Source organism: Salvelinus sp. IW2-2015, unplaced genomic scaffold (assembly GCF_002910315.2).
Source record: "Salvelinus sp. IW2-2015 unplaced genomic scaffold, ASM291031v2 Un_scaffold2296, whole genome shotgun sequence".
In the NCBI taxonomy this organism is placed as follows: domain Eukaryota; kingdom Metazoa; phylum Chordata; class Actinopteri; order Salmoniformes; family Salmonidae; genus Salvelinus; species Salvelinus sp. IW2-2015.
In genome coordinates this window covers 131508-146178 of record NW_019943622.1, presented here as the reverse complement: position 1 = coordinate 146178, position 14671 = coordinate 131508, and the positions used below count along the sequence as shown (strand labels likewise).

The following is a 14671-nucleotide window of genomic DNA, read 5'->3' as shown; positions in this document are numbered from 1 at the left end:
TCTACCTGACAGTGACATAAGGCTTATTAGCCCTACACTGACTGACATAAGGCTTTATTAGCCTCTACACTGACTGACATAAGGCTTTATTAGCCTCTACACTGACTGACATAAGGCTTTTAGCCTCTACACTGACTGACATAAGGCTTTATAGCCTCTACACTGACTGACATAAGGCTTTATAGACTGACATAAGGCTTTATTAGCCTCTACACGGATGGAAATACCAGTTGATGGAAATACATTTGACTGGTCATAGCTTATTGGTCTAAAGGTTAATTTGCATAAGTTAGTGGAATTTAAACTAGCACACAGATAGATTTTCCTCTCTGAGGCGCTTGTCGGAGGGAGAGCAGCTGCAAACAGCAAGTGCATTGTCAACAGAAGGCAGGCTTCCTCAGCGCCTCACACACCACTCTGCAATGAGCTGGAGGCTCAGTGTGTATTTCTCGGAAAACCGGTTACTTGTACCTGGAACATTTTACTACATATATAATTAAGGCATGTCTTTACCTTTGCTTTCAAAGTAGCCTAGCGAAAAACAGACCGTATCCGTAGAGGAATTATATCAGCTTTCTTCGTTGTCCATGTGCCTTTTGCTAAATTTCATTGAGATAAAAATGTATTTTTCGAGAGAGACCTGGTCCAAACAAGACAGCAGCAGGAGGGGGAGGGGGGGGGCGGCAATGAGACAAATATCAGATATACTGCAACGACTAAAGACAGAGAAGTAATTCTAGCCACACACACCGACTTATCTCTCTCTGACTCCCAACTGCTGATTCATGTCTGGACATATACATACTGTATATCTACCAAAGAAAGGTCTGTTATTTGCTCACTAAAATATATGCAGTTTAAGGAACACAATTCATGAAATATGCTGTCTAGTGCAGTCAAAAAATATGAATGTATTGGTAATATCAGAGACTCACTTGGACTCTTCTTTTGAAGAAGCTGAGATTTCTWTACATGGAGACAATATGTTCAGGAGGGACAGAAATAGATATGAGGTTGGAGTAGCAGTTTTACATCCAGAGTCATATTCCGGCAAAACAACGTCAGGACTTAATGTTGAATGGGTTAGAGGCACTATGGGTACAGGTGCATTGACCTCATCTGAAACCTATAGTAGTTGGTTGCTGCTATAAGCCGCCTGGTGCTGATGTCAAAATATCACGAGGACATTAAAAAATAAGATGTTTTGACCTGAGACACACAGATTTCAATTACAGAAACATATACGCGTCATAGATTGAATAAAAAAATCTATCGCATGTACCATCGCACCCAGTGGTAATTTAACACTCCTATTCCTCAGCAAAATGTCAGTCCACCTAACTTCATAATAACAACCCACGCTAGTAGAGGTCTCCTCTTTCTAACCGGATATTTTCTTCTCTGTTACATGAAACCGTTCGCATGATGCCCTTTTGACAATGGTGTTTTCCTGCTAATTGCATTATGGAACGAACACTTTATAATGTGAAGAAATAATAGTTCATCCATTTTTTTTATATATATATATTTTTTTAAATAAATTAAATCTAACTGTTATGATCTCTTGCATCAGACTTTAAAGAAAATGAAAATAATCATGTAGCTTAAGCCTACTGATTGTATGAATTTGGGGATCTATCGTCCCACAATTGTCCCAGAGTCTGTTTGGACAGACAGATCACCTTTCTTACTATGAGAATAGTAGATTGTTGGCTAGTGATTCTGCTGTTCGTTACTATAGTAGATTGACATGTTGGCTAGTGATTCTGCTGTTCCTTACTATAGTAGATTGACATGTTGGCTAGTGATTCTGCTGTTCCTTACTATAGCTAGGATTACATGTTGGCTAGTGATTCTGCTGTTCCTTACTATAGTAGATTGACATGGTGGCTAGTGATTCTCTGTCCTTACTATAGTAGATTGACATGTTGGCTAGTGATTCTGCTGTTCCTTACTATAGTAGATTGACATGTTGGCTAGTGATTCTGCTGTTCCTTACTATAGTAGATTGACATGTTGGCTAGTGATTCTGCTGTTCCTTACTATAGTAGATTGACATGTTGGCTAGTGATTCTGCTGTCCTTACTATAGAGATTGACATGTTGGCTAGTGATTCTGCTGTTCTTACTATAGTAGATTGACATGTTGGCTAGTGATTCTGCTGTTCCTTACTATAGTAGATTGACATGTTGGCTAGTGATTCTGCTGTTCCTACTATAGAGATTGACATGTTGGCTAGTGATTCTGCTGTTCCTTACTATAGTAGATTGACATGTTGGCTAGTGATTCTGCTGTTCCTTACTATAGTAGATTGACATGTTGGCTATGATTCTGCTGTTCCTTACTATAGTAGATTGACATGTTGGCTAGTGATTCTGCTGTTCCTTACTATAGTAGATTGACATGTTGGCTAATGATTCTGCTGTTCCTTACTATAGTAGATTGACATGTTGGCTAGTGATTCTGCTGTTCCTTACTATAGTAGATTGACATGTTGGCTAGTGATTCTGCTGTCCTTACTATAGTAGATTGACATGTTGGCTAGTGATTCTGCTGTCCTTACTATAGAGATTGACATGTTGGCTAGTGATTCTGCTGTTCCTTACTATAGTAGATTGACATGTTGGCTAGTGATTCTGCTGTTCCTTACTATAGTAGATTGACATGTTGGCTAGTGATTCTGCTGTTCCTTACTATAGTAGATTGACATGTTGGCTAGTGATTCTGCTGTTCCTTACTATAGTAGATTGACATGTTGGCTAGTGATTCTTGCTGTTCTTACTATAGAGATTGACATGGCTAGTGATGTTGGTTCGTGTTGGTTCGTTACTCGTCTTTTGGCTTAGGGAAACTACAATGAACAATAATATAAACTTCAACATGCAACAATTTCTAAGATTTTTACTGAGTTATTAGTTCATATAAGGAAATCAGTCAATTTAAATAAATTCATTATGTCCTCCATCTATGGATTTTAATGACTGGGAATACAGATATGAATCTGTTGTAGGGAAACCAGTCAGTATCTGGTGTGACCACCATTTGCCTCATGCAGCTCAACACATTCTCCTTTCACATAGAGTTGATCAGGCTGTTGATTGTGGCCTGTGGAATGTTGTCCCACTTCCTCTTCAATGGCTGTGTGAAGTTGCTGGATATTGGCTGGAACTGGAACACGCTGTCGTACACGTCGATCCAGAGCATCCCAAACATGCTCAATGGGTGATATGTCTGGGGATTATGCAGGCCATGGAAGAACTGGGACATTTCCAGCTTCCAGGAATTGTGTACAGATCCTTGCAACATGGGGCCGTGCATTATCATGCAGAAACATGAGGTGATGGAGGCGGATGAATGGGAAGACATGGGCCTCAGGATCTCCAAACGGTATATCTGTGCATTCAAATTACCATCGATAAAATGAAATTGTGTTCATTGTTCGTAGCTTAGGCCTGCCCATACTATAACCCCACTGCCACCATGGGGCACTCTGTTCACAACGTTGACATCAGCAAACCGCTCGCCCACACGTCTGCCATCTGCCCGGTACAGCTGAAACCGGGATTCATCCGTGAAGAGGACACTTCTCCAGCGTGCCAGAGGCCATCGAAGGTGAGCATTTGCCAACTGAAGTCAGTTACGACACCGAACTGCAGTCAGCCCAAGACCCTGGTGAGGACGAGCACGCAGATGAGCTTCCCTGAGACGGTTTCTGACAGTTTTTGAATAACTTCTTTGGTTTTGCAAACTCACAGTTTCATCAGCTGTCCGGGGGGCTGGCCGCAGATCCCACAGGTGAAGAAGCTGGATGTGGAGGTCCTGGACTGGCGTCGTTYCATGCGGTTGTGAGGCCGGTTGGACGTACTGACAAATTCTCTAAAACGATGTTGGCGGCCGCTTATGGTAGAGAAAATAACATTAAGTTCTCTGGCAACAGCTCTGCTGGACATTCCTGCTGTCACCATGCCAACTGCCCACTCCCTCAACTTGAGACATCTGTAGCATTGTGTTGTGACAGAAATTCACATTTTAGTGTGACCTTTTATTTTCCCCGGCACAAGGTGCACCTGCGTAATCATCATGCTGTTAAATCAGCTTCTTGATATGCCACACCGGTCAGGTGGATGGATTATCTTGGCAAAGGAGAAATTCTCACCAACAGGGATGTAAACAAATTTGTGCATGAAATTTGAGGGGGAAAAAATAAGCTTTTTGTTCACATGGAACYTTTCTGAGATCTGATATTTCAGCTCATGAAACGTTTTACCAACARTTTACATGTTGCGTTCACATTTTTGTTCAGTGTAAATGTGGACAGTTATTTTATCAGAATTTTCTAAGGACTGCACATCATTGCATCGTCTATTTGCGTGTTCTGTTAATGTGAATTACCATATTCTAATTCTTAAAGATTTACTATATTATCTAATCAGCTTAAGCATTTTAATACATATTTGTCCGGTAAATTTCTCAAATGTTCAGTAAATGTAAAAAATGCTATCGCTTAAATGTCCGTCGCCACGGAAACCCTGGTCTGACTATAAGGTGTATGTGGTTGTGATCCACAGGAGCCACGATGGACCAGCTGGACCTGCAGCCCACAGGGGACTCACCGTTAAGGTAACTATAGGGCACACACACACACACACACACAGTAGAGTAGGCTTCTTTCTCTTTTCTCGCTGTTATTGATCTCTCTCGGTTTATTGGTTATTGATTTGTAATTAACGGTTATGTTAAATTGGGATCCTGATTGTTACGGAATTTTTTTCGCAATCGTACCCCCCCCCCCCACAAAAAATTCTAATCACAATGCGGCTGGCTGCTCTTTCTCTTCAGTGATGATGCCAGGGTGTGTTCAGTCTTCGGTCTGTCCTTTAGAATATCCTAGCCAGCATAAGGCACTACATCGCGTTGAGGCGTCACTACAGCCCCGGGTTTGATCCCAGGCTGTGTCACAGCTGGCCGTGACCGGAAGTCGTCCGGGGTCAGGGGATGGTTTGGCCCGGCCTGGGATTTCCTTTGTCCCATCGCACTCTTGCGACTCCTTATGGCGGGCCTGCAAGCTGATTTCGGTCGTCAGTTGGACAGCGTTTCCCTACTGACGCATTGGTGCGGCTGGCTTCTGGGTTAAGCGAGCGGTGTGTCTAGAAGCAGTGCGACGCTGTCATCAAGGCGAAGGGTGGCTACTTTGAAGAATATCATAAAATATATTTTGATTTGTTTTAACACTTTTTTGGGTTACTACATGATTCCATATGTGTTATTTCATAGTTTTAATGTCTTCACTATTATTCTACAATGTAGAAAATAGTACAAATAAAGAAAAACCCTTGAATGAGTTGACGTGTCCAAACCTTTGATTGGTACTGTATATATATATATATATATATATATATATATCCATTGATGATCGGCCCCTGCTTTATTTTAGCTGCGAGAATCTTAGGAGTGGATTCAAAAATTAGTTTTCTATTAAATGTATTTGGTAATTAACCAACTTTTTTTAAGTACTTTTTTTTCTTTCAGGCAGCTCTATTATTTGATTGACAGTTCTGGTCGCCTAGTGATGGAAGTTAGTCCCGCCTCAGAAGRGGTATTCCTTTACAGAGTAAAATGGTGCATCAACCAGGGAAGGTATTATTATTTGTCTGAATCTAAAAAGCCGTTGCGAACCCTTACAGACAAACGTGCCGCTTTCAAAGGTATATGACTGCGTTAGTATTCAGTCTGTGTACCTAATATAAACTGTATACGTTTATTCATTTTTTTAAACTGGTCTACCTTCAGACGAGTCTTGCCTGGTGTCAACGGTACAGGCTGGTGGCGGAGGTATATGACTGCGTTAGTATCCAGTCTGTTCTGGAGGCGACGGGGGGGTACGACCCGGTACTAGATGGGTGAACCTAATAACCTGCGGTCATGCTTGCCTAATTGGACCATTATTCTGTGTTGTGAATTGACGTGGAATTTAATCATTTTTTTCTTATCGTTTTAATTATTATTATTATTATTATTTTTTTTTTTATGGCAGTTTAAACGTTAAGCAGAATTGTCCATTTGTCACATCCCTTGGTTGTTTATTGGTTGGTTATTTGCTGTGCGTTTCAGGGTCGAGGAGGTCCACCCTTCTCCAACAGGGTCAGACGTTCTCTCAACCCTCTCCTCTACAGAAACACTGAGTACGATGTCTGGGTCAAGTCCAAGAGAGGTACATTTTTAAGATAATTCATTTGAATCCAATTCCCATCAGTTACATCCAAAGAAGTATTTCTGTCTTTTAGAAGACATGGACACTAAGGGATATAGAAAGCACTTTGTCCATACGGCTAGTCTGACCGCTGATAGAGCAGTAGGTCATCTGTAGGTCACGTGCTGTTAACCTGTGTACGGCAGCTAGCCTAGCGGTTAAGAGTGTTGGGCCAGTAACCGAAAGGTCACTGATTCAGGATCCCCTGAACAGGCAAGGTGGGTGGCGGGGGGGGGAATCTGCCTTTCTGTCCTTGGGCAAGGCCGTTAAACCCCCCCCCCCAACAACTGTTCCCCGGGCGATGGTTTAGGGGTTAAATGCGGGAGACACATTGCCGGTGATGCATTGTTGTGCAACTGAAGGATACCTATCTGATAGGTATCTCATACAGGTTAATATACACTACATTTTTTTATTTTACTTTTATTTAACTAGGCAAGTCAGTTAAGAACAAATTCTTATTTACAATAATGGTCTAGGAACAGTGGGTTAACTGCCTTGTTCAGGGGCAGAACGACAGATTTTTACCTTGTCAGCTCGGGGATTCGATCTTGCAACCTTTCGGTTACTAGTCCAACGCTCTAACCACMAGGCTACCTGCCTGTCCCGATGACCAACAGTATTTGGACACATCTGCTCGTCCGACATCTCACTTCAAAATCATGGGCATTAATATGGAGTTGGTTCCCCCCTTTGCTGCTATAACAGCCTCCACTCTTCTGGGAAGGCTTTCCACTAGATGTTGGAACATTGCTGCGGGGACTTGCTTCCATTCAGCCACAAGAGCATTAGTGAGGTCGGTCATTGATGTTTGGCGATTAGGGCTGGCTTGCAGTCGGTGTTCCAATTCAGCCCAAAGGTGTTTGATGGTGTTGAGATCAGGGCTCTGTGCAGGCCAGTCAAGTTCTTCCACACCGATCTCAACAAACCATTTTTGTATGGACTTCGTTTTGTGCACCGTGGCATTGTCATGCTGAAACAGGAAAGGGAATTCCCCAAACTCTGTAGCCACAAAGTTGGAAGCACAGAATCTTCTAGAATGTCATTGTATGCTGTAGCATTAAGATTTCCCTTCACTGGAACTAAGGGGCCCGAACCATGAAAAACAGCCCCAGACCATTATTCCTCCTCCCCCAAACTTTACAGTTGGCAATGTGCATTGGGGCAGGTAGCGTTCTCCTGGCAACCGCCAAACCCAGATTTTTTCTGTCGGACTGCCAGATGTTGAAGTGTGATTCGTCACTCCAGCTTTTATTTTATTTTATTTTTTATGCTGTCAAATACAAAAGTTTCAGTTTTTCTTTTTGGYGATTAAATTGTTTTTCAGTTTTTTTAAATTTTAGTTTCAGATGTCATTTACTATAATAACCATGGTACCTGTGGTGGTGTCATGGTGATTTTGTTCACCTGTTATAACTTGTTTACTTCCTGTTTCAGCTCAGCAGAAGCTGGATTTCTGCATCGCCGCTGGGATGCAGTATACAGTGGGAGACAAGTGCAAGGTACGGTGTGTGTGTGAGGTCTTCTCTCCACTGACTGTTTTTGTGTGGATGCTCTCTGATAGTGTAGTTCTGTCCCGCCCCCTCTAGGTTCGCCTTGACAACGGTGGACGTTACTATGGCGCCTACATCCAGGAAGTGTCGCCTGACAACGGGCCCGTCACTGTCTTCATAGAGGAACTGGGCAAGAGGTAGGTCATCTTTCTCCTTTTATATTATCTTTGTTCTCTGATTTACTCTTATTTACTCTTTATTTATTATATAATATTAATTTGTGTGTTTGTCCAGACACACTGTGTCCCTCTGGAACCTGCGCCCTCCCACAGATGAGACGTTGTCCTGGAGCACGGTGGCCCGAGACGGAAAGAGACTGAACAACGGCTCTGCTCCAAACTCTGGTAAGGGCCCTACAACTGTCCCCTAGCCCCCTAATCTCTGGTAAGGACCCTACAACTGTCCCCTAGCCCCCTAATCTCTGGTAAGGGCCCTACAACTGTCCCCTAGCCCCCTAATCTCTGGTAAGGACCCTACAACTGTCCCCTAGCCCCCTAATCTCTGGTAAGGACCCTACAACTGTCCCCTAGCCCCCTAATCTCTGGTAAGGGCCTTAATAACCTTTCTAGGACACACGTTCCGCTACCCCTCAACAACATTCCGCTGAAAAGGCAGCGCGGGATTCTTTTAAATTTTTTTTTTATATGTAACTTTCACACATTAAAAAGTCCAATACAGCAAATGAAAGATAAACATCTTGTTAATCTACCCATCGTGTCCGATTTAAAAAGAAAAAAAGCTTTACAGCGAAAACACAACATATGATTGTGTTAGATCTCCGCCAAGTCCAAAAAACAGACATTTTCCCAGCCAAAGACAGGAGTCACAAAAAGCAGAAATAGAGAGAAAATGAATCACTAACCTTTGATGATCTTCATCAGATGACACTCATAGGACTTCATGTTACACAATACATGTATGTTTTGTTCGATAATGTGCAGATTTATATCCAAAAAATCTCAGTTTACATTGGCGCCATGTTCAGAAATGCCTCCAAAATATCCGGAGAAATTGCAGAGAGCCACATCTAATAACAGAAATACTCATCATAAACTTTGGTGAAAGATACATGTTTTACATAGAATTAAAGATGCACTTGTTCTTAATGCAACCGCTGTGTCAGATTTCAAAAAAACTTTGCGGAAAAAGCAAACCATGCAATAATCTGAGAGGGCGTTCAGATAGAAACAACATTTCTCCGCCATGTTGGAGTCAACAGAAATATGAAATTACATCATAAATATTCCCTTACCTTTGATGATCTTCATTCAGAATGCACTCCCAGGAATCCTATTTCCACAATAAATTGTTAGTTTTGTTCGATAATGTCCATTATTTATGTCCAAGTAGCTACTTTTGTTAGCGCGTTTAGTTCACATATCCAAACGCTCGTGCAGAATCCAGGTGAAATGGATGAAAACTTCAAAGTTATATTACAGGTCGAATAAACGTGTCAAACTAAGTATAGAATCAATCTTTAGGATGTTGTTATCATAAATATTCAATAACGTTCCAACCGGAGAATCCTTTGTGTCTATAGAAGTAATGGAACGCAAATCGATATCATGTGAAATGCGCGTGACCAGGAACTGCTCTTGCCAGACCACTGACTCAAACAGCTCCCATCCGGCTCCACATCACAGTAGAACTTCATTCAAGTTCTACAGACTGTTGACATCTAAGGAAGGCGTAGGAAGTGCAAACAATCCATATCCCACTGGGGTTTCAATAGGCGATGAGTTGAAAATCGACCAGCCTCAGAATTCCCACTTCCGTTTGATTTTATTCTCAGGTTTTTGCCTGCCATATGAGTTATGTTATACTCACAGACATCATTCAAACAGTTTTAGAAACTTCAGAGTGTTTTCTATCCAATAGTAATAATAATATGCKTATATTAGCATCTGGGACAGAGTAGGAGGRAGTTRACTCTGGGCACYCMATTCATCCAAAGTGAAAATGCTGCCCCCTATCCCTAAAAAGTWAAACATGTCCCCTAGCCACTAACTCTATGAAACCTCTTGCATCTTCCCAACAGTATTCTTGAATAACCTTTTCCTGCTCTGGATTCGAGAGCAATCAGTCTTTGATCGATCTCTTGTGTTCTGGAATATATTTGTTTTAGAATGAGCTGTGTTCTGTTGTTGGAACACTCCCAATCCTTCCCTCTCTCTCTCTCCAGATTGGGAGGGCAGGGGAAGAGGAAGGAAGTCAGGGAAGCCTTCGACGCCGTCGGCAACGCAGTCTGTCTCCCAGGCTAAAGGACCCTCCCAAAGTGGTGGGCGTGGTGTCCAGAAGCAGCACTCTTGGCCCCCYCAGGCCACTGTAGAGGAGGGAGGGGTCCGGAGCACCCTCCACCTCAACACCAGGTCTGTTTGGACCRCAATACTACATTTTTACACAGATCTTAGATGGAAAACAAACCACAGTGAAAAGTATTCAGACCTCTTCCCCTTTTCCACATTTTGTTAAAATGGATTCATTTGTTTTCAATCTACAAACAATTTCCCCATAATGACAAAGCAAAAACAGGTTTTAAGAAATGTTTTTCAAAACCCTGAAGTATCACATATACACAAGTATTCAGACCCTTTACTCAGTACTTTGTTGAAGCACRTTTGTCAGCAATTACAGCCTCGAGTCTTCTTGGGTATGAAGCTACAAGCTTGGCACACCTGTATTTGGGGAGTTTCTCCCATTCTTCTCTGCAGATCCTCTCAAGTCCTGTCAGGTTGGATGGGGAGCGTCGCTGCACAGCTATTTTCAGGTCTCTTCAGAGATGTTCGATCGGGTTCAAGTCCGGGCTCTTGCTGGGCCACTCAAGGACATTGAGACTTGTCCCGAAGCCACTCCTGTTGGAAGGTGAACCTTCACCTCAGTCTGAGGTCCTGAGTGCTCAGGAGCAGGTTTTCATCAAGGATCTCTCTGTACTTTGCTCTGTTCATCTTTCCCTCAATCTTGACTAGTCTCCCAGTCCCTACCGCTGAAAAACATCCCCACAGCATGATGCTGCCACCACCATGCTTCACCGTAGGGATGGTGCCAGGTTTCCTTCAGACGTGACACTTGGCATTCAGGCCAAAGAGTTCAATCTTGGTTTCATCAGACCAGAGAATCTTGTTTCCCATGGTTTGAGAGTCTTTAGGTGCCTTTTGGCAAACTCCCAGCAGGCTGTCATGTGCCTTTTACTGAGAAGTGGCTTCCGTCTGGCCACTCTACCATAAAGGCCTGATTGGTGGAGTGCTGCAGAGATGGTTGTCCTTCTGGAAGGTTCTCTGGAGCTCTGTCAGTGACCTTCAATGCTGCAGAAATGTTTTGGTACCCTTCCCCAGATCTGTGCCTCGACACAATCCTGTCTCGGAGCTCTATGGAAACTTCCTTCGACCTCATGGCTTGGTTTTTGCTCTGACGTGCACTTGTCAACTGTGGGACCGATGTGAATCGTTTCAGGAAACTAGGCGTATGTCGCGTGTCACTACTTCACACTTCACTTCATTAAATGTTTTATCAAAAATGCGTTTTGGGGCAGAAATGCCTWCTGCGGACGTGAACTTTTCATGTGCCTTAATAACGAACTTGTATTTCTATAAAATTGTTAAATTACGAGCCTATTTGCTTTAGCCATGGATTAAGCACGGAACCTTCCCATGATTGGCTGAGATAACGGATGGGCTGGACATGCCGAGAGATGAGTTTGGATTGGTCTGCCATGTAGCATGGTTCTGTCTATAACGTGAGCTGTTCAGTYTGTGTTGACAGTCCACCGTCTACCGCACCGGTTTTTGAAAGATATTAACGTTAACCATCTACCATCTACCATCTAGAACCATCTAGAACTACAACGATTTTGCAACTTTTCTTTTTCTCTTTCTACTTTTCTCAGCAACATTTTAATGTCCTGAATTTAGCAGCCGCTATCGACCGATCAGTTGGGAAAAGTGACGGGCTACTTTCTGCACACGCCACGGTCCGTGTGAACCGGAGTGACTCGATACAACGCCAAACCAGATGTAGCTACAAACAAAAGAGTTAAATGGTGTCAGTCTGACAATATTCCAATGTAAAAAAAAAAAAAAACACATTTTCAAATTTTGCTACTTCAGACCGAATCCAGGTGGTCGGTCACATATGGACAGGTGTTTGCCTTTCCAAATCAGGTCCAATCAATTGAATTTACCACAGGTGGAACTSTAATCAAGTTGTAGAAACATCTCATGGATGATCAATGGAAACAGGATGCACCTGAGCTCAATTTCGAGTCTCATAGCAAAAGGGTCTGAATACTTATGTAAATAAGCTATTTRTMTTWTWMTTTTTTWAAATAAACATTTGCAAAAATGAATAAACCTGTTTTCACTTTGTCATTATGGGGGTATTGTGTGTAGATTGATGAGGAAAATGTTTTATCTAATCCATTTTAGAATACGGCCGGAACTTGTGTGAAAAAGTCAAAGGGGTCTGAATACTTTCCGAATGCACTGTTACTAACACATGAACGTAGTTAAGGGGAGCTCTTATGGTGAATCTAACAGCAGCTATAGGTACAGGAGAGGGTGGCATGGCGTTGACTAGGTGAAATATCTGTCGTAGGTATTTAACCCTAATTGCTCCTGTAAGTCGCTTTGGATAAGAGCATCGGCTAAATGACTAAAATGAGTGGGAGAGGAGGACAGTTAAAGCAGGGCCACAGACTAACATTTTTCAGTTGGTGGCACCCAGCCCATGATTCTGGTCGCAAATCTTTTTTGCGGCTTCATGTAATGAGTATCATTTTCTGAAGTCATTCACAGCTTTATTAAAATGTCTAGTCGACTACCGGGATGGTATTCACAGCTCTTATTAGAAAGTCTAGTCGACTACCGGGATGGTATTCACAGCTTTTATTAAAAAGTCTCGTCGACTACCGAGATGGTATTCAACAAATACGTTGTGATTCAAAATATTTAAATGTGCAACCTAATCCAGTGATTGTCATGCAAAAAGGGCTCCAGATGTTTTATAAAAATAAAGAGATTAATTTGCCTGCGTCTATATATGCACTAATATCATAGGCTAGTTTATTTGGGGCTAATTCACCACCTGAGTAAGTGGAAACTCCACACACATTAACTCGCTAACTCTACATGTAATACCCACTGCTAGCAGCCATGTATTCATCCAATAGTAAATCAGCCTTCCAGTTGTAGCCGATGCAATGGCCAAATGCGCATAATCATTTTGCGCGCTCTGTATCTCAAAGTCCTGTAAAATAGTTTCTTTATTTTTATTTAACCAGGTAGGCCAGTTTGAGAACAAGTTCTCATTTACAACTGAGACTTGGCCAAGATAAAGCAAAGCAGTGCGACCAAAAATAACACAGTTACACATAAACAAACGTACAGTCAATAACAAAATAAAATAAAAATAGAAAAATCTATGTACAGTGTGTGCAAATGTAGGGAGGTAGGCAATAAATAGGCCATAGAGGCGAAAATACTTACAATTTATCATTAACACTGGAGTGATAGATGTGGAGATGATGATGTGCAAGTAGAGATACTGGGGTGCAAAAGAGCAAGAGGTTAAGTAACAATATGGGGATGAGGTAGTTGGGTGGGCTATTTACAGATGGGCTGTGTACAGGTACAGTGATCGGTAAGCTACTCTGACAGCGGATGCTTAAAGTTAAAGAGGGAGATATAAGACTCCAGCTTCAGAGATTTTTGCAATTCGTTCCAGTCATTGGCAGCAGAGAACTGGAAGGAAAGTCGGCCAAAGGAGGTGTTGGCTTTGGGGYTGACCAGTGAAATATACCTGCTGGAGTGTGTGCTACGGGTGGGTGTTGCTATGGTGACCAGTGAGCTAAGGTGGGGCTTTACCCAGCAAGACTTATAGATGACCTGGAGCCAGTGGGTTTGGCGACGGATATGTAGTGAGGACCAGCCAACGAGAGCATACAGGTTTGGTGTGCCAGTGTTTTCCTAGCCTCAGAGCAGTGGGCAGCTGGGAGGAGATGCTCTTATTCTCCATTGACTGTACAGTGTCCCAAAACTTTTTGGAGTTATGCTACAGGAAGCAAACTTCTGTTTTGAAAAAGCTAGCCTTAGCTTTCCTAACTGACTGTGTATATTGGTTCCTGACTTCCTGAAAAGTTTCATATCGCGGGCTATTCGATGCTAATGCAGAACGCCACAGGATGTTTTTGAAAATGTGTGTGTATGTGTATATATATATTTATATATATATATATATATCTGCAGAAGCTGAGAACCTCTATTCAAACTGTGACAACATGATAGCGGTGTTGCGCCAGCAATTGGATTATAAAATGGTTATAGATCAGAACACCTTTTTTCTCCTGGAGCATTTCCCCCCCCCCCCCCCCGCGTAGAGGAGAGAGAGCGTGTCTCAAGTCCCGTCCGGCGGTGTATGGGGAGGGCCGCAAATCAACCTTCTCAGAATTTTTCTCTTCAATTTTTTGGGACTACAGAAAATGTAACATTGTTAGTTTGGTATATGTAGACACACATGGTGCTGGAGATCATTTGTTTATGAATATGTTAAGTAATTAAGTGCCCTTTTTAACTGTGTGGACGGTTATTAACTGTGTGGCCGTTATTAACCTGTGTGGCCGGTTATTAACTGTGTGGCCGGTTATTAACTGTGTGGCCGGTTATTAACTGTGTGGCCGTTATTCCTGTTGTGGCCGGTTATTATGTGTGGACGTTATTAACTGTGTGGCCGGTTATTAACTGTGCGGTTATTAACTGTGTGGCCGGTTATTACTGTGTGGCCGGTTATTAAACTGTGTGCCGGTTATTAAGCTTGTGTGTGGCCGGTTATTAACTTGTGTGGCCGGTTATAACTGTGTGCCGGTATTAACTGTGGT

At 42.4% G+C, this 14671-nt stretch overlaps 1 protein-coding gene across 1 annotated transcript in view; it reads left to right on the top strand.

Annotated features, from left to right (window-relative positions):
- otud4 (OTU deubiquitinase 4) overlaps window positions 1-14671 on the top strand; it is a 35731-nt gene that overhangs the window by 3830 nt on the left and 17230 nt on the right. The window contains exons 8-14 of the mRNA XM_070440196.1: window positions 3756-3795; window positions 4569-4620; window positions 6112-6211; window positions 7688-7752; window positions 7840-7940; window positions 8038-8147; window positions 9986-10270. Coding sequence (XP_070296297.1) covers window positions 3756-3795; window positions 4569-4620; window positions 6112-6211; window positions 7688-7752; window positions 7840-7940; window positions 8038-8147; window positions 9986-10270 — 753 coding nt within the window. The remainder of the gene's footprint in view (window positions 1-3755; window positions 3796-4568; window positions 4621-6111; window positions 6212-7687; window positions 7753-7839; window positions 7941-8037; window positions 8148-9985; window positions 10271-14671) is intronic.